This window comes from Electrophorus electricus, chromosome 2 (genome assembly GCF_041902795.1).
Source record: "Electrophorus electricus isolate QZ-2024a chromosome 2, ASM4190279v1, whole genome shotgun sequence".
NCBI classification, from domain to species: Eukaryota; Metazoa; Chordata; class Actinopteri; order Gymnotiformes; family Gymnotidae; genus Electrophorus; species Electrophorus electricus.
Genome location: NC_137498.1, coordinates 35,690,665 through 35,715,789, shown reverse-complemented (window position 1 = coordinate 35,715,789; position 25,125 = coordinate 35,690,665). Strand labels below are relative to the sequence as shown.

Sequence of the window (25,125 nt, the reverse complement as noted above, 5' to 3'; positions counted from 1 at the left end):
CTGACGGGCACAAAAGATTAAATCTGTCCATACCTCTGCAGACCTGTACCCTGCTCCAGTTCTTACTGCTTACATAGCAGTAAGAGGCCTGGGCCTTCTCAGAGGCCTGGGCCTTCACTAGACCTCTTCTGCTTGGAGACAGAGAGAAGAATGTGCATTAGAGATACAGAGAGAGGGGGAGAGAGAGCAGGGAGAGGGGAAGGTTGTGGAAAACAGAGATGATCACGATCTCCGATCGCTTGGAGAGCAGTGGCAGCAGCCTTGTGCCGTTGGCGGAGGATGAAAGGCTTCAGTGCGGTGTGTGCATATTCCACCCCCTTCAAGGGAAGGCTTCAACCAGAGGTGCTCTCCGCCGTTAGGCAGGGATCAGATGGAGCTTAATGTGTGAGCATGTTTTGCTGTTCGTCCCCCTGAAACCACATGACCCCCCCCACCCAACCCCTACCCCCAACCCCTGGAGGTGTGTGCCTGCAGAAGCCGCACACTCCTCCATGGCCTCTCCTTATGCCTGCTCACCTCTCTTCTCTTCACCTCTCTGCCAGGGCTTCCCTCACCCTTGGCAGGCCCCTCTGCCGAGTTCACTGTTTTTACAGCCATTTTGTCTACAGCCTTCCATAAATTGGATGCCTCCATTTTTACCACTATCTCTCTCCTATCTCTCTCTCTCTCTCTGTCTATTTTTGCCTCTTTTTCTTGCTGTAGTATCCTCCCATCCCCTTGTCTTATGACTTTCTTCTACTTTGTCTTGTCCCTATGGTGTCCGTAGTGTTATTGCACTGCTGTGCCCTGCTTTGAAGCCACTTCGTGGCCTTTGGCCCACCAGCCTGCTGTGCTAGTTTGAGTGGTGCTGTGCTGTTCCTCTGTGCTGGTTTGAACTGTGCTGTGCCATGATTGGATGCTGTGCGGGTTTAGACTGTGCTGTGCCATGCTGGGCTGCTGTGATGGTTGTCCTTCTCTTACCCACCTCTCCCTTGGGCCTTTCACCCTTAGACACCCCACAGCTTCCTCCAGCTGGCCTTTGGGCCACATCAAGAGCACACACCCAGGAAAAAAGCCCCTATGCCCCTGCAGATACTGTCAGCTCCAGTGCGCTGCTGCTGGGACTTTATCAATGTCATTCATGTGTTTTACGTGGGTAGCCTCTGGGTAAAGCACTGCTGGATGGTGGCGGATGGAGTTGCGTTGGTACACAAAGGCAAGTGTCGGAATGCTTACAACAGCTCAGCTCAAAGAGACAGTAAGAGAAGTGACTTTCTGTTTATTATACTCTCATATGGCCACGTATAGGTTTGCACTGTTCAGGATTTGGGTACTGGATTTGCTCTTGTCCCAAACAGTAGCAGTGCAAGTGGTGGTGTTTTTACCTCTTGGCTTTTAGTTTAAATGCAACCTTCTAGGCTGAAAAAATGGATATTGTAAACATCTCCTCATTAACCATAACTGTTCAATGGAAGGGCAAAGTTAGAAATCAGTTCTTTCCTATTGCAAATGGCCTTTAAATAATCATTGAATACCTGACGCATATTTCATCATAACAGAGGCAACTTTATGCTCCTTTAGTTTATCAGTAGGCCTTGCAAGAAGAGTTACTGTCATAGTCTTGAAAAACAAGCTTGAGACAGAATGAACTGAGAAAAAAATGAGTGTGAGAGAGCGAGCATGTGAGCGAGAGAACAAGAAAGAGAATAACTGCTCACATAGATACTTTTTTTCCCTTTCTTCTCGGAGAGGGAGATATGGTATTACACGGCCTGCGCCAGCGACCACAGAGTGACAAAATCTGCGGGGTGCCATTAGGGGAGAAGCGGAACGAGCGAGCTAGGGATGCTGGGGAGGATGGTGCGCTGCATCTGGAGCTGATAAGCTTTGCTGGGAACCATATGATTGTGGTGGTAAGGGAGGAGGCGTGGATTGCCGCTGGTGAATGTCCTGTCTGTTGCGCAGTCGTCCCCTCTCCATCTCCCCCCTCCCCTCCCCAAAACAAAGAGGGTGCACAAAGACAGGAGTGTTTCCCTCCGCAAACCCTCTCCCCATACCATCTCTCATCACGCGTTAGCTGAGCATATTATTCCATACAGAAGACTTCCCATTAGTATAACCTTGTCTGCCAAAAGCACTTAGGCCTAGTGAAGGGGCTTAAAGTGTGGCTCTATGATGTAAACACACTCGGCTGATGCTGGAAGGTGCAGACAATCTCGAGGGTTTTCTCTTCTTTTTTTTCCATGCCACTGTTCAAGTTTAGCAGCAAGGTGGAAATATGTTGTGAGATTGTGTTTTTACGGAACCTGTCAGTTCGAGTCATGTGACTGGAACTGTCTTCACAGAAGAGGGCCACTGGCTGAGCAAGCAATGAGAAATGGCCCATTTGAGTCGAATTTCAATGACCAAGTTGGTTAAAAGTGGAACAGTTCAGATATCATCAGAGGAGACTCATGTAGCCACTTTCAATCTAGGTGGCATGGGAAAGTGTCTACCTGAGTTGTTAGACTTGTTTAAACTGTTTTAAGAAGATATTATGACAGTTTTAAAGACAAGACCTTTTTAACAGACAACCACATGTTCTTTGATGACATATATGCACAGGATAGACTATGATGCAAGGCCTAATTTCCTGTTTGGCAAGATTGGCAAAACAGCCTACTGGGACAAATTGAGCTAATTCCAGTAGCATGGTAGCTGTCTGTTTAAACACTGAGCTTAGTATTTATTGAGCTTCACAGTAAGTATATGGAGTTCAGTCACATGGTTCTGCTAGTTAAGATGAGGGAGCAAATAGGGTTGAATGCAGGATTCTGCATATGTTGTGAATATACATGGTCTTTTCATCCACCAGCATCTCTGCCATGTTTATATTCTGACTTTAAAGAGAGCTCATATGACTTGTCAGATTTATCTGTAGAGGGAAGGATCATTTTGAATTTATGTAGTGGCAGTAATGAGTAAAGCATACATCATCTGTTTATGACTTTGAGATCATTGCTGGACAGATTATTTATTACAAAACCAGAGTGATTGCAACTTCCAGCTAATGTCTGCTCTCTTGATATCACAAATGGCCACCCTGCATGTGAAGGTAAATGTGAGTGTGCAATGTCAAATGAGAACTGGGGAAAAAAGGAAATTTTCATGTATCATTATCTACCAGTCTATGGCCAAATTTCTTATATGAAAATTTACTGTCAGTACCAAGTTTTACCATCATGAGTGTTGGCTATAAATAGCTAATGAAGATTCTCTCTGTAAAGCTCTTGCTAGCTTGGAATGAAGTGTAGGTCCTAAGCTCCTGGAGTCATGGGCAGCCAGAGTGTGATGCTGATATTTGTAGTGATGGCTCAGAGCAGAAAGCCTCCGGACAGAACAAGGGCTTATGGTAGGGGTAAAGGCCGGGGGCTAGCGCTGCCCGTCTTCTTGCTCGGCTGGCTCTCCTGAGAAGCGGTTTTAGCTTACCATACTTCATTAAAGCTCTGATTAATGGCTTCATAGTGGAGTTATTACCTTCTTGTTGTGGTGACCTGGGCTTGTGTTCATTAGCCCAGTAATGAGCCCATTCTGTCTAAGCGTCTCCCTGATGCATGACTCAAGCAGATAGAAAGAAGACCTTATGAAACTGGAGAGAGAGAAAGAGAGAGAGAAAAAAGGAATAAGACAGAAAGAGGCTGTGAGGAAAGGACATATTGTCAAAGCAAAAGAGTCTATAAGGAGGAGAGTTCAGAGGTCAGGCCAGAGGAGAAAGTGGTGCCTTGATGCCGCAGCGGCCTCATGTTTTCACTTTACTGATCATCACCAGTCATGAAGCAGAAACACTTATTTAAGCAGGCCAACTAATCAGACTGGTGATTGGGTGATAGAAGGAACAGGCTAATAGAAGCCTTTTCCAGCTCTTAAAAAATGTAATAACTTTTGGGAAGCTTTGGGAGGGCTGTTCACTAGCGTGTGACAGCCAATTCAATGCACATTATCTATTTTTTAACATATATTTCACAATATCATGTTCCTCAGTATCTGTCCTAGTTGTGGCTTTTGAGTCAGTCACACAATCACTCAAATCCTTTCTCTGAGTTTCCAAATAATCTACCATCTGACCATCAAACACTTTTGTCTTAATGTGCTTAAACCTTAAACCAGATTGCCTGAGTGTCCCATGTACAAACAAACCCAACTCTGGGAGCTTTTTTGTTTCTTTGATGGCCAGTGCTTCAACTTTATTTTTTCCCAACCAGTTGGGTTTATTTTAAGTCCTTTTAAAAAACCATGTCACATCTTTGCAAGCCATGCTTTTTAAGAGAGGGGAAAGAGAGCTGGAAAAGAGAAGCATGTTTTCTTTTGCTCTGGTTTGTTTTCCAGTCACTTTAAAATGAACTCAGGGTGCATGACTTGGCGGCCGCAGCTGGCGTGCTGAAAGGCGGAGACGCTCTCACTCTCTGCCACTGTAGGAGAGTGCTAAGAAAACAAGCTCCTGGTGCTCCTGTCTCATCACCCACCCGACCTGCTGCAGTGGCCAGGCAGGATGTGAGAGGATGCCTCAGCCTGGCTCCATGTGATAATTGGCAAGCAGAGTTAATTCACATATATGTTCAGTAAAAGGGGCGCATGGTCCATCCAAACTGTTTGTTAGTCCCATGTTCATTGTTGAAGGAATCCATGTGAAAATGTGAAAGCGCAAGCTCAATTTTCATTATATGAACACTCACGAGGAACGAGATTCTCAATAAAAGTGAAGACAGAGGCGAAGTTCAAGTCCAAGGCTGTCACAACAAAAGCCACGCTTCTCGCTCCACTGCACGCTGCCTATGGCGCTGTAATATAAAACTGCTGTGCCCACAATCCCCTGCATTGTTGTGTTCTTCACCCCAAACCCACCCCTGCGCAAGATCTTTACAGTGAACTCATCGGCAGCATGCCTCTCTCTCTCCCTCTCTCTATCTCTTGCTCTCTATCTTTCTCTCAGTCACTCTCTGTCTTGTCCTAATTATCTTGTTGTCTGTTCTCCTCCCAAGTCTCCCGTGGTGTCCGTGGGTTTTGCCCGCTTTCATCCCAATCTACTGGTGGGTGGCACATACTCGGGGCAGATTGTGCTCTGGGACAACCGTAGTCACAGAAGGACACCGGTCCAGAGGACACCGCTCTCTGCAGCAGCACATACTGTAAGCCCTGCACAGCACAGAACACACCAATCCTTTACCTGCTTGGATCACACCCTCAGTCTGAAAGAGCCAAGATCAAAAGTTCCAACATTCTCACCCAACACACTTATGGAAGTTGTGGATAGCTGTAGATAATCGCATCAGAGACCAAGGGCTGTACCAAGGTATAACACTGATTATTCCCTATTAAAACAACCTTAGCACCACAAAAGTACCCTCAATTAGTGCAAAAGGGAGGTTTCAGCACAATCCGAGGCAATGAGCCCCATCTAACTCCATGTCATGCAATGAGGAGAGCACAGGCCAGAGGTGGAGGAGGAGGTGCATGGACCACATTGTGCTGCACAGCCACACACATGGCCCCTGAATACCATACATGCTGAGGGTTTAAACTCCCGTGCCCTCAATAATGAAAGCCTATGTCCCGACCTCCAGCTCGGCAAGCCGCCCGCCCCTCTCAAAAGGCCCATTGTTGGCCAACAACAAAAATCAATTTGATGGCAATAATGACAGAATGGATTCACACAATCAACTGTATTTGCACAGTGGCAGATGCCGGTGCCAAGTTTAAGTAAGGCACTGCTGCACATCCGTTATCTGGCGATGGAGCACAGTCCCGGTATTGTGCTTTTGTAAAGCCAGAGTATAGCATGGAGGTATTTTAGGATGTTCACTTCACACAAGGTATTATACTGTCATATATTTGCATTTTTACAGTTGATTTAAGGGTAAAAGGTATTTCAGAACTTAGTAATTTGCTTGTCAATGTGTGATTTAAAACCTTACGTCCTCTACTGCTGTAGCATCCAGTGTACTGCGTAAATGTGGTGGGGACCCAGAACGCCAACAACTTGATCACAGTGTCCACAGATGGTAGGATGTGCTCCTGGAGCTTGGACATGCTCTCCCAGCCACAGGTTAGCACTGTTCTATGGCCTCTTTTCACCCTGCTCACCAGCCACACTGAGACCCTTCTGCAGCTCTTCTAGGAACTGGGACCACTGGCTCTTCTATATCTTTACAGTATTTAAAGCTATATGGTCAATACTTTGAGTAACAATATTCTTAACGTAATATCTGACTGCATGCTATGTTAGCATTGTATGACGTCTTCTGAAGCATGCTGGTGTGTTGCAGGAGAGCATGGAACTGGTATATAACAAGTCTAAACCAGTAGCTGTGACTGGAATGGCATTCCCTGCGGGAGACGTCAATAATTATATTGTGGGTAGCGAGGAAGGAACAGTGTACACGGCATCCAGACATGGCAGGTTAGTGGTGCAAAAAAACACACACAGACACACGCATGCATGCATGCACATACGCTTTGTGACCACTTTACTGGACACACCTGCTGTATAGCTGTGCATAAGTAGCTTTTACAGTAGGTTGTAATTTATGATCCCCGTTTTTGGCACCACTATTACACTTGAATATCTATTGGATAACTACTGTAAAATGACTGACAAAGTCTTGTACCCTAACCCACTTATATTTGCCTCCATTGATCTACTTTTGACCAGTGGGCAAATAGTTCAATGCACCAATAAATACAATAAATAAGTATTTGTATGCTAAATTATTTTTAGAAAGAGGCATGCCCCCCTATTATGTGAATGATAATGATGTCCTTATTAGTTGGAAGCCAACTAACTTAGAAGTTGAATGTCCAAGAACTTTAAGGTGAGAACATAGTTTCATAGTTTTTGATGGAGGCAGTTTTGATTCCCTATTCATGTAATTAGCTCCTCTCATTTTGACATAGATCAAAATTCTGATACATTCTTTAGCCTTATACATTAATTTGTAAATGGTTTATGTATGTAGGCATCTAAAATGTCCAGACTACACCTGCTCTGATGTCAGAAAAGTTCAGGAAATGTTTAGGAAAGAGGTCATTGAACTAGAGCAGCAGCAACATCTTTAGAACCCAACCAAGTCATCTCAAGATTTGCCTTGGCACATTCCTATACTAAATGTCTCAGCTATGGCTCCAGCATGCCTTCCCCATACCATGCTATGCTACTTAGACAAGACACACATAGCTATTTTCTTATGGCCTTATTCCTAATCTTCTCTGACCACCACTTATATAACTGCAACCTGATAGATAAGGTCAGTGGCCACCTTAAATGAGGGAACAATCCAAATAGAAGAATAGAGTTTTATCTTATCGAATCTGTTAATAGCCTTCAACATGTCCTTTCCTAGCCCTGCAATGTACTCTTTACTGTTAAGTACTGTGCTATACCACAAACCTAAACGTTCAACATTTCTCCAGTACAGAGTATCAAAGCATTGTCAGTAAAAAAGTTTTCCTGCGCAGGTTTTCCCCTAACAATAGACTAACCTATAGACTTACAAGTTTTAACCTTCAACCTTGACCACTTAAGATTGTCACTCAACTTCAAGTAACTGCCGGGTACATGGAAGAGTAGTTGTGAGGGTTGTCATCATCCCTGTGTGCTCTGATAGCAGGGAGTCGGGTACTATCCTGCAACCTCTCACCACCACCAAGCCATTCAGAAGCCCTAATTATCACTTCTATTGCCATGGTAAACACCAGTGATGACATACTACAACCTGTCATTATATCCATTTCCAAATACTGCCAACATGTAGTATACTCATGTGTATTAAAATCGAAAAACCTTCAAAATAATCTCTCACATACATAATAATACTAACCAGTACTTGAAATAAAATTACATAACACAATATGTGGTACTGAGCTAAAGGCATTAGCAAGATTAAAATCGTCTACAATTTTAGGTTGTCTTAAAATTGTCTCCAAAGCGATGACAACATAGCAGGTGCACACACACCTTATGTGCACACAAATCCACTCATACACGGCTGAGCACAATTTGACTGCAGTGATGTGTCTGCTGCAGTAAAGCTGGAATCTGTGAGATGTTTGAGGGCCACCAGGGGCCAGTGACTGGCATCAGCTGTCACAGTGCTGTGGGCCCTATCGATTTCTCCCACCTGTTTGTCACCTCGTCCTTCGACTGGACTGTCAAACTCTGGAGCACAAAGGTAAACAAGGGAAGCACAGTTCATTCTCTGGCCAGATAGATAAATACATAAAGACATACATACATAGAAACATACCTTACAGGAAGGTATTCCAATATGAATGTCTGTCATTTTCTCTAAAAAGTTACGTCCAAGTTGACATATCTAACCGTAGTTATCTGGTCATGCTTGGCTAAGTATAGGTTCAGTAATAAACCAATTAAACTGATGAACAGCTTCATGTATTCAGAAAAAAAGTTTATGGGTCTGTCATCAGAGTAAAAAGATTTGGAATTAATTCCTTCCATTCATTCATGCACTGTTTGTCTGATGTTTCTACAATTGTGCTTTGTACCGTACCTGACAGTGAGGGACTTGTTAAAATATTGGGACTAGTATAATTTAAATCACTAGTATAAATCACTCAAGAAAATTCACTTGGACAACCTTAAAGCTTAATGTCATTACATAATGTTCATATGGCCATACTATTTGTTCTGTGAGCTGTCACTTCATGTTTCCCATGTAAGCAAATTGTGTGTTAACTATAATAGTCCTGGGAGTGAGGAGAGCGAGTGTGTCTGGGACAGACAGAGAGCAGAGTGCTGGCCTGCTGCAGCCTTGGTCTGGCAGCTGGCGGGTGGTGGAGGCAGGGTGATGATTACATGTCCAGGGCTCCCAGGACGGCTGGACTGGTGCCAGCAGCCTCAAGCTCTATCCTCCAGCAGAGGAAGGAAGGAGCACAGAACCTCTCAACTGAGGTTCAAACCGCAGCAGAGAGAGAGGGAGAGAGAAGGAGAGAGAGAGGGAGAGGAAGGAGGAGGAGATGTGGAGGGAGGAGGAGAGAAAGAGGGAGGTGGAAAGATGGGGGAGTGAAGGAGCGTTGACATGGGTCTGTTCTCAGATGCTGCCCTGCGTGTCTGCAGACATGGGCTTCAACCACATTCACCACAGGGAGGATGGAGAGAGGGAGAGAGAGAGGAGAAAAATATGAAGAATGGGAGCAAGCCTACATATTACAGGAGACACAGTAACATGGAAAACTGAGAAAGCTTAAAAGAATTGTATTAAGATTAAATGGTGAGGACAAAAGTAAAACAGGGCAAGATAGAAAAGCAGATAACCATTTGGTTATGTGAGGTCAGTTTTATACTGAAACTGGCCTATAAGTGGAATTACTGAAACAGACAAACTCAGAATTCAGGCAACAGATCAGCTGCAGATTTTTTATTGTGTCCACTCTTACAACTGTAAAGGCATAATGTGTTATAATGTTCAAAATGAGAATATTCCAAAAAAATATTCTAATTAAAAATATTAGCCTTATTAGCCTTACATAAACTGTACATTGTGCAATTTTGCCAGATATGAAAACATTCCAGAGATGTTTTGGATGTTTTTGGTTCTCCTTTGAGGAAAGCCACAGGAATGCTGGCCTGTCTCCTGCTCCTGTGTGCTCTGGGCACACCTTGCCTGGGGTTGCCTGGACCCACAGCATCTGTCTACACACTTTCTACAGAGACCTTTGGTAGCACACCCAATCACACACTTTTGTGCTCTGACGTGCAAATGGTGAGGCCTCAATTAGGTGAAAAAGGAGTATGCAGGCAGACTGATGACCTGGATGAGTTGGAGAACTGGGTCACATCCTGGCAGGTTCCTCCATTATTCAAAAGCATTATCCACAAATAATTGGCTTTACAGTGTAGCTTCCCCTGTGTCTGGTTTCTGAATAACCAGAACTGATGTGAATGAAATCCTCTCCTCTTTGGTGTTAGTGCACTTAATCAGGAGGAGCTAGTGGTTGTGCTACTCAGCAGCCCTCTGTTCTCTGGCTGGGATAGGCTGGGAGAGGTTGACATTGGCCTGATTTGAACCAATGTCCCATTGTGGCTAAGGCACAGCCAGTACTAATGAACATTCCGCCTGTGGAGTGCCCCTCGGCCCGAGCCGGGCATGGCTACCGTGAAGGCCTGGAGCTTGTCACAAAGACCATCACAAATAGGACCTCTGTGTGCTGATCACTAATGGCCAGGATGTGGGGGATAGAAGATGTTAGAAGAGTGAAGAGCAAATACAGGTGAAGGGAAGCAAGCGAATGGGGAAAAAAGAACCAGAGTTGCATAGCGCAACATGCCCAGCTTATTCAGGATGCATTAATAAAACCTGTCTCTGAGGATCAGTTTCCCCAAACTATGTAATTATATCCATTAGATTATGAAAAACCCACTCCAAAAGAAGGTCATAGATTAACACTGTATACTGTGTTTAGCCATATGATCCAGACCTTTTAGGTCTGTGTATATGTATATATGCACAGTGCTCAGTTAGGGGACTTCTGAGTGTGGAGGGTGATGTGCAGAATTCTGTGTGGGTGAGGCTGCTTCACGACTGGCGCCTGCAGGATTTGGCTGTGGTGTCATGGATTAGATCTGCTGCTGTCGACTGCTTGGGCTGGCCCAATGAGAGGGTTCTTCTTTGCTTGTGGAAGACGTCCCCAGGTGTGGGCAGTGTTCAGCAGTATGGGCAGCCTGGCAGTGTTCAGCAGGTGTGGACAGTGTGGGCATTGCTTGGCAGCATAGGGAGTGTAGCAATGTGTGAGGTGTTCAACAGTATGGGCAGTGTGCCAGTGTTCAGCAGGTATGGGTTAGATTAGGTCTGGGCAATATCTGACATGCTCATGGTTATGTTGACATGGAATTCATGTTGTGTAGTGAGTCTAGGACCCTCCTTATTGTGGAAAAAAACATTGTTGAATGAATGTTCACTATATGGTCCAGGCCTACCTGGATTACCTATTGGTGGGACAAATCTGATAACTACCAAACTTGCTTTGTGTATGAAGTTCAGTTTACCATACATCCATACTGATTGTGGTCTGCCTACACTTGTGTAGGTTGGATATATTCAATTGCATAGATGTGCATTTCTCTCTTTCAGTTATTCATTAGTGTGTTGTGGTGTGGGAGCTGAGAGACACACTGGCTGCATTCCTCCTACCTAGCTGTCTCATCGGTACCTGTCCAGAATGCACAGTCATTCTCAGGAATTCTCATTCGTGCCTTCCCTCTCTCTCTCTCTCTCTCTCTCTCTCTCTCCTTTTCTTATTCTCTGTTTTCCTTTAGTTCTCTTTTTGTCTTTACCCCAGACAGCTGTTACACTAAGGTTACAGTACACCTTGGCGAGACTTTCATCTCATGTTTTTTATGACACTATGTGAGAGTGCAGAGGTTTTAATTAGCTTGTTCCCAGACAGGCCCCAAGGCTGCAGCAGCGCCACTGAGTCTACTCACTTTGCCTTCCCTCTCTGTTTCTTCCTCTGTCTTTCTCTCTGTCTCTCCCTCGCTCTCCCTTGAAACCTCCTCAGCTGTCTTTTTTTCTGACATTGCCTCCCATTCTTTCTCTCTCTCTCTCTTTCTACTTCCTGCTCCGTGTACCCCCAGCACAACAAGCCGCTGTACTCCTTTGAGGACAATGCTGACTATGTGTACGATGTCATGTGGTCTCCCGTTCACCCCGCACTGTTTGCTGCAGTGGACGGAATGGGCCGTCTGGATTTGTGGAACCTGAACAATGACACCGAGGTAATTCACACACACGCATACATGCATGCACACACACGCACACACACGCCTACCTTGGCCTCGTGGTCTCCCAGGCCAAGCTCTACACCATGCTAACACCCCCTAAATATACACACAGACAGGCATGCATACACACACACCAACACACACATGCACACACAAACATGCTGCAGATGGCTAGCTTGGCCTCAGGCTCTCCCTAGCCAAGCTCTAGACCATGCTAACACCCCCTAAAATCACACACAAGCACAATTATACACACACGCACACACACACACACACACACACACACACACACACACACACACACAGACAGACATACACTCATACACAGACACACACACGCACACACACACAGCCATGCTGGGTTAGAGCTGCATCAAAACAACAACAGGCTTCTCTCTGTGTGGGTGTCTCCCCACAGCCTGCCCTTAAATCAGCCCTCTGACAGCTCCCACTAAACTCTCCCCTAGCGCTCTTACAACACACACACTCACACACACACGGGATTTGCAGTATAATCACTCCGATGTGTGTGGATTCCTCTCTCCCCAGTGCTCCAGAGTCATTAAGTTCCCATGGGCGGCAGCCCAGCTCAGTGGTTTAATCTGGTCCTCTGGGGTCATGGTGCCTCAGGACCTCCAACAACTGCACTAAAAATCTAAAAGCCACTCAGCCACTGAGACCATCAGTGCTGTCACATGAGACAGTGTTCCTAGCTGCCTTGCGTAGTGTTTGTCCTGCTCTACTACACACAGCTGCACCCATAATGTGCTTGGTGATAATTTGTACACTAAACTATTGGATTAGTGGTTCAGGTTAGGACACTGAAACAGGACACTGATGGATGTTCTTTTTTCATTTTTTTTTTTACATTTACAGTGGTTGAAAACATTTATAAATATATATTGACCAAAATATGAAATTTGTATAATTAGTCATATCAAACAGCACAAAAACTCAATATAATACTCTCCTATACATTCAGTCAGTATATAAGACAAACCCTATCAGTCACAATGGTTTAGACATCATATTTAAGACAAGAGTAGATGAGCCTTTTTACATTTTCCTTGACTTATCTAAACTCATCTGTCAAACACACACACACACACACACAAACACACACACACAGAGCTACCTAACCACCAACAGTTCTTCATCATCAACTTCAAGAAATTCACCCAAAACACCATTAGCAGTCTGTGGAAATGCCTGGTTCCAATTTACGCAGGGAGAAACTAACAGCCAGCGTAACCTTGCAGTTGACTCTTGGAGGAAGCTGCTCGCTAATAGCACTCAGTCTGTGGTTAGCTGCTTTCAAAGCATGGAAGCTTTTGTATTAGTGCACACACGCTGCTGAAGCTTCCATGCTCCCTGACGACATGCGTCGGGCTTGTCTCAGCTGTCACAAGTAATAGACTGCAGTCTCTCTCACTCCCTCACACACACACACACACACACACACATATACACAAACACAAACACACACACACACACACATACACATACACAAACACAAACACATACACACAATTTTCATACAGAGTGGTGGAAAGAGAGGGAGAGATTCAGCACCCAGGTGCTGGCATTGTCAGCTCTCTGATTCCTCTCATAGATTACTTGCAGCTTCCACTATGAGTTGCATATTTGTACAGAATGCGAATTAAGAGTGACTACTACAAGTTGTTGGAAAAATGAAAGGTGTCTCTTTAAACTGGGGTATTGCAAAAATGTATATCCATCAGTACAATTTTTAGTATTTTCCAAAAAAGTAGCTAGATATTTGTAAATCCCATGTAAAAGCAGCAGTCAATGAGAATTTAGCTCAAATAAATGAATGAAATATCTGAAGTACTTGTGTTTCCCCCCTAGGTGCCCACAGCCAGTGTGAACATTGAGGGAGCTCCTGCTCTGAACCGTGTTCGCTGGGCCTCTGGAGGCAAGGAGGTGGCTGTGGGAGACTCAGAGGGGCGTCTCTGGATCTATGACGTGGGAGAGGTATGCTACAAGTGGTGCCGAAAACTGACCTAAAATCCGTTATCAAGATAACTAACCAGTACAATGAAGCAACTAGGCACCCTTGGTCACACATTTTATTATATATATATATATATATCCCATCAAAATCTATAAATGATGACAAATTCCTCTCCAAGAGAAAAATAACTCTTCATAATTAACTTTAGGCACATTGATATTGATATTTATATGTCAACTGTTCATGTTTAAAACAATAGATTACAGTATATATTTTTTGTAGTCTACCACTGCTTGCCATAGATGGGCTTGAGTAAAACCATTAACTTTCAGGCTGCAAGTTCTGCTGTAAATGTGGGGCAGCGTAGGGCAGGAGAGCTTCTGGCAGGGCATTAATGCACCTCTGTTCTCTCTCTCACATTAAAGGCCTTGCATGTTTACCAGCCTCCAAGCCTTGCTGGGATTGTTTGGGTTTCAGCGCTTTTCTTTATCCCTTATTTTAAAAACAGCCTCCGCATGACCTAACCACTGTCACAGAGCAGAAAGCCTCCATGACTCCCATGTTTGCCGTGGGTTTTTTTTGGAATCTGGTTTATTCCTTGTGTGTGGGGCAGGGATAATTTTAGCCTTGCGTAGTGTGGTAATTGGAGAGTCTGCTGGTTGGGCGTGTGGTCGCTTTGGCTTGATGATAATGGTGGGTCATCAATAACATGAGTGAAGCTGAAGGCTTTTATGCTGGAACCGAGTGAGGACTTATTTACCATAAGCTGGCCATGAAGGCGGGAAAAAAAAGCCCACAACATGCCTGTGTCCTCAGGGAATAGAGTGGTAGGGGGCACTCGTGCACTCTCAGGGGATCATTGCTCCCAACCGCGGAGGTCCCTTTGTGCCATATTTAAATATTTGCTTGAGGTCTTGGCAGTGTGCTTCCACTGGCTCAGACTCATGTTACATACTCTGTAGCTTAAATATCCCTTTACTGATCTACAACCTAAGTTATGCACAAATATGTTCTTAACAGTTAAAATGTTTTCACTCATTTTTTACATACACTGGAATGTTTACAATGCAGTTGCTTTGTGTTGGTCTTCTGAGCATCTAATAAACATAACTGGAGTCTGGTGGTGTTTTTCTGTGGAGCTTGTAGGGGTCATGTCCTAATGATGTTCCGTGAAGGCCCCCTGCAGAGTGGTAAAAGGGCTTGATTCGGCGTTTGGTTTAGACGTAACTGTCATCTCCTCCCACTTCTCTATTCCTGCTTAATTACAGCCTGCATGTCTCTCACTCTCCTGCATGGCCCTGGAGGCAGTCGGTCCTTTCTCGTCATCTGACTCTGAGCAGAACGTGACAGTACACTCCCCCCACTGCCTCATGCTGCCCATCTCCTCTCTGCATAAATGTTCACCATCCAAAGTGATTACCATTCTTTTCCACAGTCAGAGTGCTCAGACGGTCTCCCCTCCACTCCACTGCAATATTATAAGTTGTCCTGATGAGTCATGTAGGACTTTGCCACATGCTTTTGGTGGAGGGATTTGGTGCAGGTGTACTAAAGCTCTTTCTCTCTCTGTGGTCCATAGCTGGCGGCTGTGCACGGTGAGGACTGGGCACGCTTCGCCCGTACGCTTGTGGAGATCCGTGCCAACCGGGCTGACACTGAGGAGGAATGTCCCGTGGAGCTGGCAGCATAGAGACACATTCTCCAAGCGCCTTTAAGACCAACACTGTCCCACACCCACAGCCCTTGATTCCCAGACACTGATTAACATAGGCAACAGTGCACCACTGGTCACTTTTGTTTTCATTATAGTCATCACTATCTAGTATGCAGATTAGGTCAGCAGAAGGACCTGGCTTTGAAATTCTGCTGTGCTAAAGTCTGTAATTTCCATTCAGCAGTTTTAACTGATGTGATCAATCAGGCCATTGCTTTAAACTCTTTATATCTAGGTCTTCATACTTGACCAACACAAAGGCAAAGCCTGGAGTTGACTGACATGAAGTAAAATTATATTATGCTGCTAAGGGTCTTAGTGAAGCCCAGAAAGAAGAGCATTTGCTGTGCTTGTGCTGTGTGAATATTTTTATATTTAACTCCTGCATGACATACAGTAAGGGAGCAAGTCTTACAGATATTATGCGATTCTTTTAGCTGTTGCTAAAATGCTCAGTCTTCTACGTGAGATGTTTTGTTAGTCAATGACAGTGTTTTGTGCTTAATTTCATTATTTTATCCATACACAGGCCTCATGGTCTCATGGATGATCCTAATGCTAGAATATATGTGGCCAGGTGTTTCATGCTTTAATGCAAGTAATAAAATGATATACACTCTGCATTGGTTTTTTCCACCTCATTTTAATTAACATGTTCTCTGCATTAGCATTACACATATTGCTGCCGTACTTACAGTAAGGCCCAATCATTACACACTATATGTACATTCTACTACACTGTACAAATAAAACCAAATGAATAAATAAGAGTTTTATCATTTCTTAAAATTTATCATGGAAATTACTATATTTGGATAGGCCTAATCTGAAAATGTTCATACCAAACATGTAATACAAACACTTTAGAGAATCTATCCAAAAAGACAAGTGAGTTTTAAGATGTAAAGTAATCCCTTCACAGTGCATTGTGCTTCACAAACATGAACACTGAAGAATGATTTTTGGCACACAGATCAAGCCTAGTCCCAGACCAAACCCCTTTTGAGTGGAGAAACCCTGCTAAGAGTACATTCAGTCTAAGACTACACAGAACCTGTGTCCGGGAAAGTACATGACATTCAAATGTAACCCTTTCCATAGCAGTTGAAGATTACAGATTTCAGCAATTATAAGTCTTCCCTTCAAGTGCTACTTTGAACTCCATCTCAAAAGTGCTTATTTCACTAAGTGCTCTGAAGTATGTTGAGAGTTAATACACAGGGGGAAAGTGGGAGATCAGGTACATAAAAAATACATCTCTATCTTACAGCTGCATCCAAAAATTATTTGCCATTTCAAAGCTTGAATAATCAAATTTTCCTCTTGTTCATTTGATTACCCACCTCCAAAAAACTACTGTCCAGGATAGTCTACATTCAGGGGATGAGAACTAAAGAGTAAAGTGACTGATCAAGTAAAACATTTCCCAGGGACATTCTGCCTGCCACACTATCTTACTGACAATAATAGAAAAATAAGCTGTACAAATGAAATCCTAGAATACAATAAACCACTTCACAATTTACTTATCAACTGAAACACATTAAACTCTCCAACGAATAACTGATGATGTAGGAACAAATCATAAAAAAGGTGAAAAACATTGTTTCGTATCAACATTGCACTAATAAAATAAGTTTAAAGAAATGAGCCGGAAGAGCAAGCATTTGTGTGTGTATGTGTGTTTCCATACAATGTAATGTGCAGTACTGCCACCCAAAGGTGGACCAATTAGCCTCAAGGGTGGTCTGAAGTGGGTGTGCCAGTAACTTGAAATCTGGGTAGATGCAGTCCAAATTTATTCTCAATGCCTGCGAATGTGGCCACAGCCAACCTGTATCCACCAATGTGGTCGGGGTTGGGCGCCGGCAGGCTGATGCGAGACTTAGGAGGTGGCTCTGAGCCAGATGGCTTGCTGTGGTGAGAAGAGGAGGAGAAACCAAAAAAGGGGGGGGGGGGGAAGGGAGGAAGGTAGAGGAAGAGAAGACATTTTAAGTTTGACTATGTCCCATCATGAAGGATAAGCAACCTAATTGAATATTAAAATCATGAAAGAGCAATATTTTCATTTTAAGCAGTGAAACCCAAGAAAATGAACAGACCATAGTTTCTCTGAAACTTCTCCAATACGTACAAGCACAGGGACTATTTTAGCACATCAGTGGTCCATTTTAGCTAAGGCTGGGGAATAAAACCCAAAGTTTGGATCAACAAAAGTCAGAGCAATATTTGAAGCGGACTTGGAAGAAAGTTATAGGCTAATCAGCATGAAGTGCTTATCAAATGGTGTACGAAGAACCACATAAGTCTTTATCTTTATCTACGCTAAAAATCAGTCTATAGAAAAATCCATATATGTGATGATGTCTTTCACATACTTCAGCAATATTCCATGGGAAAATAGGATCTGTTTTACCAAGAACTGAAACCCCAGGACAGGCCGAGCCACTCTTCCTGTCTGAGACTCAAAGTCATGAAGCCTCAAATGACCATTTCTAGAAACGTCACCTTAAACCCCTATAAAGACACTGTCCACCACTACTAAAATCACACAGTGACAGTCCTCTCTGGCCACAACAGAGAGCTTTCAGTCAAAGTACTTGCTTTAAAAAGGAAACATGCTCTTCCAGGCACAAGCCTCTTCCAGCATTATAAGCCATAATGAAGTGCCTGGGAAGATGAAGGTGTTTTATATGAGGCCAGCCTTTTCTAAAGAGCCATCAATCAGTCTGAGATTTCCTGACATTTCAGTTCTCTGTGCAGCCATAGCGCATGTCCTATTCCTTTTGGCCTATTTTCCTCCCCCCACCCCCAGATTAAAAGGCTGTGGCATCTGAAAAGCAGCCTATTAAGAGGCTATCATAAAGCCCTGTATTCAGGTGAGACAGAAGGGGAGGGAGAGAGAAAGGGAAAGACACTTACTGTCCACCAAAGTCGATGTAGAACCATCTCTGCAGCAGCTCATAGGTCACCAGCGTAACGCCAAACTGAGGTGAGGAGCGGAACACTCGTGCTTGAGGAGAGAGAAAAAAATCTATTACCTTTAATTAAAGGATCAACAAGGGGTCACTCACAGCACACCTCAATCAAGCTGGCCCTCTCTTAGACAGGCCTTATTCAGAGCACCCTCAAAAATCCTAACAGATCCTTTGAAAGAGGTCAAGTGAACACAGCTGCTGATAAAGCTCTATCACATAATTAAGTTGGAAAGGAAAAAGAGAAGGGCCTGTTATAAATCTGTTGTGAACTGTATGGTATTCTTTGCGTGGCTGTCAGGAGTCAGTCAGCAGGTACCTGCAGCTCCTTTCCAGAAGGTGCGAGGTCCCTCCTCCCGTAGAATCTTCCAGAAACAGTCAATCAGTCCACTGTATGTGGTCTGGCCTGCACGGGCTGCCACTTGTAACCTGGTCTTGATAACATCAGCAGGGGTCACCAGAGATGCTGCAGGCATACCTAAAAACACAGAATGATCCCTCTTACTGGAGCTATTAAATATGGTTATGAAGATCAGGTTTATTAATTTATGTAAATATTATTCAGAAAGAAAAGCGACAGTTAAACCAATAACCAACAAGCAAGCCAGAAAAATCAAATTCTCCGCTATGATCAAACATCCTTTCTCTCCTTCACTTCTTGTCCATTGTAAAGTAATTGCAATCTCTAAGCCTGAAAAGAAATATTTCAGAGAAAACACCACGGAAAGACGGACTTCATTTTTATATTCAAGCCCTGATTGAGCGCTAAAGCATGGGTCACTGATTGACCCTTGTCCTGTCCTGCTAGAGGGGGCACACAATAGCCAGTAATGGGAGTGACACAAACCTGGCCTGCGTGGAGGCCCCGTGCCTGTGCCCCACTGCTCCACTTCAGCTCTGAATGGTCTCAATCACCAATGGCCGCTTGAACAAGCAGTATCATTATCAGGCCCACGCTCACCCACATTCATTGCCGTTTTTCTTTACTACACAAGGCAGGCCATTCTGCTCTGATAGGCCAACCATCTCTCCACTCAAGGGCTGACCTGGAGAGCCCACCTGCACAGCGGACATCTGTTCCCCTGTAGGGAGAAGCAGAGAGGCCCCCGGATAGGGCTGAATAGGGTATGCGGGCTCTCGGATCCACCAGCACAGACTTATTGCCACTTTAGCCATTGGAGGCCGAGGGCGAGTGTCACAGGGCCACGTCCGGATCTGCCTACAGAAGCTGGGCAAGCTCTAGCTAGGATCCAGAATTCTGCTACACAAATAATGGTGGGCAAACCAAGTATATAATTCAATTTTCAATTAGCTACTGTTAAATGATGAAACGAATGATGCCTGCTGTACAGGCATACCTAATCTTAAAGTGTGTTTTAACCAGCCGGCAGCACTGACAAAAATAAAATGCTGGTGGCAGGCAGGAATGGCATGCTTGCTTTAACCATACATGGCTTTTCCATCTCATGGTGCGTTCTGGGCCAACGGAGAGCAGTAAAACGGACACATTCATCAGGAGAAAAGGGATTAGAAATAAATATTAATTCTCCTTTACTGCTGCTCCAAACCACGCTGGCTTGGCAAACACAGTCACTTTTAAAATGATGTTTTCTTAAAGATGAACCACGAAAATAAAATATTTAAAAAACACCACCAGATCTAGGATCATATTTTATACACGATGAGAAAAAGAGAGATCTTGAAAGGTTTGCCCATGCCATGCCAGCATTGTAAGATCTGTTTATTGGTCTTGCAGTGTTGCTACTTGTGGACCTGGAGGTTTTTTTTCTGTTTTTTAATTATTTTTTTTTAACCCTCACAAGCTGAAAGCCAGCTGCCAGTTCCTATATATTAACAGTGGAAAGTATCCGACCCTTGGCAGGCGCGCTGCACTTCAAAAAAGGCAGTCTAAATCACTGAGCACTCTAATTAAGGCCAACCACAGCGGAGCCAACGGTGGCAGGCGCTAGCGAGAGGCGCTAGCGAGAAGCACTGGCGGGGAGTGCATGACCACTTACCCGCCACCGCCCCAGCCAGCAGCAGCCTGCCAGGCCCCACCCGACCCTCATCGTCGGCCAGGGCCGCCTTGACGTGCGCGTAGCAGGGGAAGTAGATGGCTGAGAAGGGGATGTCTCTCAGGAAGCAGGCCTTCGCACCCTGGGGGGAGGGGAGGAGACACAGAGAGACACTTGTAAACTTGCAGAATTACAACTTCTTTTTACTGTTTCCATGTCGTTTAATACAGGACGTAAAGCTCCTCACGGTGTAATGTTTTCAGATGAATGGCCTTTTTCCCATTCCAGTAACCACAGGAGCATTGTAGTTTGGTGAGGTATTCTGGGATTTTGGTTTATGGTGTATTAATGTCAGACCTTGGGAATTATGCGGTATATGTGTGTGCATGCTCCTTTGGGTGTTTGTGTGTCAGACTTTCTGTCTGTCTTAAAACCCTCAACGTATGGCCTCACACTTTAAATAAGCAATTGAGAACATTTTGGAAATTTGAAACTCTTCCTGTGCCTTCCTTAGAATGTAAGAGGGAAAGAGAGCAAATGTAAAAGGCGAGAGACAGTGTGGAGCATCACAGTCTTCCAATGCAAACAAAGCTGGATCTCCAACAAGCTTGAGGGTCTTGACTGCCACCAGCCTGGAGGGCAGCCAGGAGAGGAGCTGGAGTGCCTCCATGCTCAGGCCAGCACTTTTACTCCAGTCCTGAGTGCTCTTTAGACAGGCTTAATTTATCTCCCAGCTTAATCTGCCCCTTCTACATATGTAGCGCAGCAGAGCTACAGCAAGTGAAATAAGTATTGAACACGTCACCAATTTTCTAAGTAAATATATTTCTAAAGGTGCTATTAACATGAAATTCTCAGCAGATGTTGGTAACAACTCATCCAATCCACACATGCAAAGAAATCAAACCATAGATGTCCATAAATTAAGTTATGTGTAATAATGTGAAATGACACAGGGGAAAACGTATTGAACGCACGAAGAAAGAGGTGCAAAAGCCATGGAAAGTCATGACACATGCTGAAATCTATCAGTAATTAGAAAGCAATCCTGACACTTAGTGCAAATTAATATCAGCTGGTTCAACTGATGGCCTATAAAAAGATGTCTCATTACCAAGGTGCCACACCAGAAACATCTCATGATGGGTAAAACCTATGAGCTCTCTCAAGACTGTCACAACCTTATTGTTGCAAAACATACTGATGGCATTGGTTACAGAAGAATTTCTAAACTACTGAAGGTTCCAGTGAGCACTGTTGGGGCCATAATCCAGAAGTGGAAAGAACATCATTTTACCATAAACCGGCCATGACCAGGTGCTCCCTGCAAGATTTCAGACAGAGGAGTGAAAAGAATTATCAGAAGAGTTGTCCAAGAGCCAAGAACCACCTGTGGAGAGCTACAGAAAGACCTGCAATCAGCATGTACAATTGTTTCAAAGAAAACAATAAGTAATGCACTCAACCTCTATGGCCTGTATGCACGCTCACCACGCAAGACTCCATTGCTGAAGAAAAAGCATGTTGAATTGCATTTAAAGTTTGCTCAACAACATTTAGACAAGCCTGTGAAATACTGGGAGAATATAGTCTGGTCAGATGAGACCAAAATTGAACTCTTTGGATGCCATAATACACACCATGTTTGGAGGTCAAAAGGCACTGCATATCACCCCAAAAACACCATACCAACAGTGAGGTGTGGAGGTGGGAACATCATGGTGTGGGGCTGTTTTTCAGCATACGGGACTAGCATGCTTCATATAATTGAAGGAAGGATGAATGGACAAATGTACCGAGACATTCTTCATAAAAATCTGCTGCCATCTATCAGGATGATGAAGATGAAACGAGGGTGGACATTTCAGCAAGACAATGATCCCAAACACACAGCCAAGGAAACTCTCAATTGGTATCAGAGAAAGAAAATAAAGCTGCTAGAATGGCCCAGCCAATCACCTGACCTCAATCCAATTGAGAATCTATGGCAGGAACTAAAGCTCAGAGTTCATAGAAGGAGCCCACAGAACCTTCAGGATTTGAAGAGTGTTTGTATGGAAGAATGGGCCAAAATCACACCTGAGCAATGCATGCGACTAGTTTCTCCATACAGGAGGCGCCTTGAAGCTGACATCACCAACAAAGGCTTTTGTACGAAGTATTAAATACATTTCAGTAAGCATGTTCAATACTTTTTCCCTGTGTCATTTCTCATTCTTAAACATAATTTATGGACATCTATGGTTGATTTCTTTGCATGTGTGGATTGGATGGGTTGTTACCGACATCTGGTGATAATTTCATGTCAATAGCATCACACACACACACATACACAGAAAATTGGTGATGTGTTCAATACTTATATCACCCGCTGTATCTCTGTCTGCGAACAAGTCTCTCATCGCTCAGGGCAGCGTGCCTGCTGGAAGGCCGGAGGGGGTAAACGCAAGCAGTGGTGCTGTGGTGGAGCTCTGGGCCTGCCTCATCAGCGTACTGCCACCCCACGGACAGCAACATCTGGATTGAGTGGCCCTCGCCACACGCGCTAACTCGACAACACCCTGGCAGCCTCACAGCTGGGGAGAAGGGGTGTGTGTGTGTGTTTCAAGTGGATTTGGTGCATGCACGCGTTTGTGAACATGGCTCTTCCTCTGGAGCTGCAGGGAGTAGTGGCGGGGCCCATGGTGGCGGCAGCCACAGAGAGGCGGGGTAACTAGATTGACAAAGGCAGCTCTGTGCCTGGGCCGGGACAGAGGAGCCAGGCCGTCTGGGACACACAGGCTGTAGCGCGTCCTTGCCACTCAATGCACATTGTCCACAGAGCTCAGCAGAGATGTGGACAGAGCACAGGGGCCAGATCCGGCATTCTTATACACACACACCCACACACACACACACACACACACACAGGCTGTTATATGCCCCTCTCTCACCCGAGTGCACTGAAATAAAAGCTTCTTTCCCACGACAGGCTGACAGGTGAGCCCTGGAGACTACCTGACTAGAGCAACACACCTCCACCAGCATCTCTCTCTCACGCTCACACACACACACACACACACACACACACACACTTTCACTTGGGTCTTCAAGAAACAGGTGTATTGATGTACTTATTTCCCATATTGTATGGACTCATTTTGCTGATATATCTAGGGCACTAGTTATTTCATGAAAGGTTCAAGATAATACTTTTGATTTGGAAACTTTAATACCTGGATAATATGATACACCCAAATCCAAGAAAAAAAAAAACCCAAAATGGCAAAAAAACAAGTGGCATTCCAAAAATGAACAAATATCAATGCCCTATATCGTTTAAAAACTCCACTACAATAGCCATATAAAAAAAACTGTAGAAACTGTCCTTGTGTCATAGCACTGTGATTAGTGCTTTTATATAATTAGTGTAGCATGTATCATGAGTGGAGAGATGGACATGCTGGTTACTCGCTCACACACTGTCAGGGGATAAGTCTGCTGGATGAGATATAGCCAAACTACATCATGGCAGTCCCACTATGTTGTTTACCCCAAAACACACCCTCTCCACAACCGCCTGCTGTCCAAGCCACAGGAATGCAAGGGCTGGCTCTCTCTGGGCTGGGCCGAAGCAGGAGCCGCAGGCATGCTCGTGCAAACAGATTCCAGGTGGGGTGTGATGCTGCTTCTGCCTGTATGAACCCAAAAACCACACAGCAACCCACAGGGGGTCGATTGCGCTCTGATGCCATTGGTGTTGGTGGGTGCATGTGTGTGCGGTGGTGTGTTGTCTTGGTGTGTGTGTGGGGGGGTGGATGTGTGAGTGGGTGGGTGGTGTGGGGAGCCCTGCAGACAGCCCAGTCTGCGTGAAAGAACATCACTAGGAGGCTGGAGATGATCTTTTGCTCCTGGAATATCCAGCAGTGCAGGAGATCAAACAGACTATCATGCTGGAGCTGCTACATGTAGCATTTAATAACCGAGTTTGTGTTGCCATCAGTACAGGCACTCCAAGTCTGCTGACGAGAGGGAGAGCTGGAGCAGAGCGAGCAAGCTAGCACACCTTGTACAAACCGAAGAAGCCCAAGTCACGCATGACTGAAAGGGCGCTGACGCGTGGCCCTGTTGTGATCTCCCCAGCCACCTGCAGCCGGATCTTCACAATCTCTAGTGGGTTCGTGAAGATTACCTGTGAGCCTCCAGCCTGGAAAGCACACACACATGCATACACAAATAGACACACAGGGTTTGGTGACTTAACAAAGAAATTGCAACTGAAAACACAGGTTATGGTGTATTTATAAAGGAAATCTTAGCTTGACTGGATGTAACTGGAATATGGAAATCTCATTTCCACAAGTCTGGCCAAATATCAGAGTGCACTCTGAAGTTATACCTTCCTTTACCTTCCATACATATTGTGATTTGTATTGCTGATCACTTCTCAATTACTTAACAATGCATGGACTCCAGTGCATGTTATTTGTATGGATATATTACACAATTCAGTGTTGTACTACACCGTTGTTGACATCTCCTTCTCTAAAATGAATATTTTACACCCTTTTTCTGCAACTGCATTTAATAAGAAACCATCCTACTAGCCTTAATCTATCATTATAAATTTCCCCAATGATTGAGTTTTGTGTGAGAGTTGATAGGAGAGATAATCAGAACAAGAATGGGACGCACGCTAGAAGGGTCAGCTGAGC

At 44.5% G+C, this 25,125-nt stretch overlaps 2 protein-coding genes across 14 annotated transcripts in view; one reads left to right on the top strand and one right to left on the bottom strand.

The window, feature by feature from the left end:
• Positions 1 to 16,062, top strand: part of dync1i1a (dynein cytoplasmic 1 intermediate chain 1a) — a 42,466-nt gene extending 26,404 nt beyond the window's left edge. For all 10 annotated transcript variants that reach the window (XM_081701485.1, XM_081701473.1, XM_081701483.1 and 7 more), the window contains 7 exons: positions 4,998 to 5,144; positions 5,948 to 6,061; positions 6,282 to 6,415; positions 8,039 to 8,183; positions 11,606 to 11,746; positions 13,622 to 13,747; positions 15,307 to 16,062. In XM_081701485.1, coding sequence (XP_081557611.1) covers positions 4,998 to 5,144; positions 5,948 to 6,061; positions 6,282 to 6,415; positions 8,039 to 8,183; positions 11,606 to 11,746; positions 13,622 to 13,747; positions 15,307 to 15,417 — 918 coding nt within the window. In that variant the 3' untranslated portion in view covers positions 15,418 to 16,062. The remainder of the gene's footprint in view (positions 1 to 4,997; positions 5,145 to 5,947; positions 6,062 to 6,281; positions 6,416 to 8,038; positions 8,184 to 11,605; positions 11,747 to 13,621; positions 13,748 to 15,306) is intronic.
• A 2-nt stretch (positions 16,063 to 16,064) lies between these two features.
• The window catches only part of slc25a13 (solute carrier family 25 member 13), a 33,982-nt gene continuing 24,921 nt past the window's right edge, over positions 16,065 to 25,125 (bottom strand). For all 4 annotated transcript variants that reach the window (XM_027012074.3, XM_027012075.3, XM_027012076.3 and 1 more), the window contains 5 exons: positions 24,477 to 24,617; positions 20,435 to 20,573; positions 18,736 to 18,894; positions 18,364 to 18,454; positions 16,065 to 17,356 (listed from right to left, as the gene is read on the bottom strand). In XM_027012074.3, coding sequence (XP_026867875.1) covers positions 17,179 to 17,356; positions 18,364 to 18,454; positions 18,736 to 18,894; positions 20,435 to 20,573; positions 24,477 to 24,617 — 708 coding nt within the window. In that variant the 3' untranslated portion in view covers positions 16,065 to 17,178. The remainder of the gene's footprint in view (positions 17,357 to 18,363; positions 18,455 to 18,735; positions 18,895 to 20,434; positions 20,574 to 24,476; positions 24,618 to 25,125) is intronic.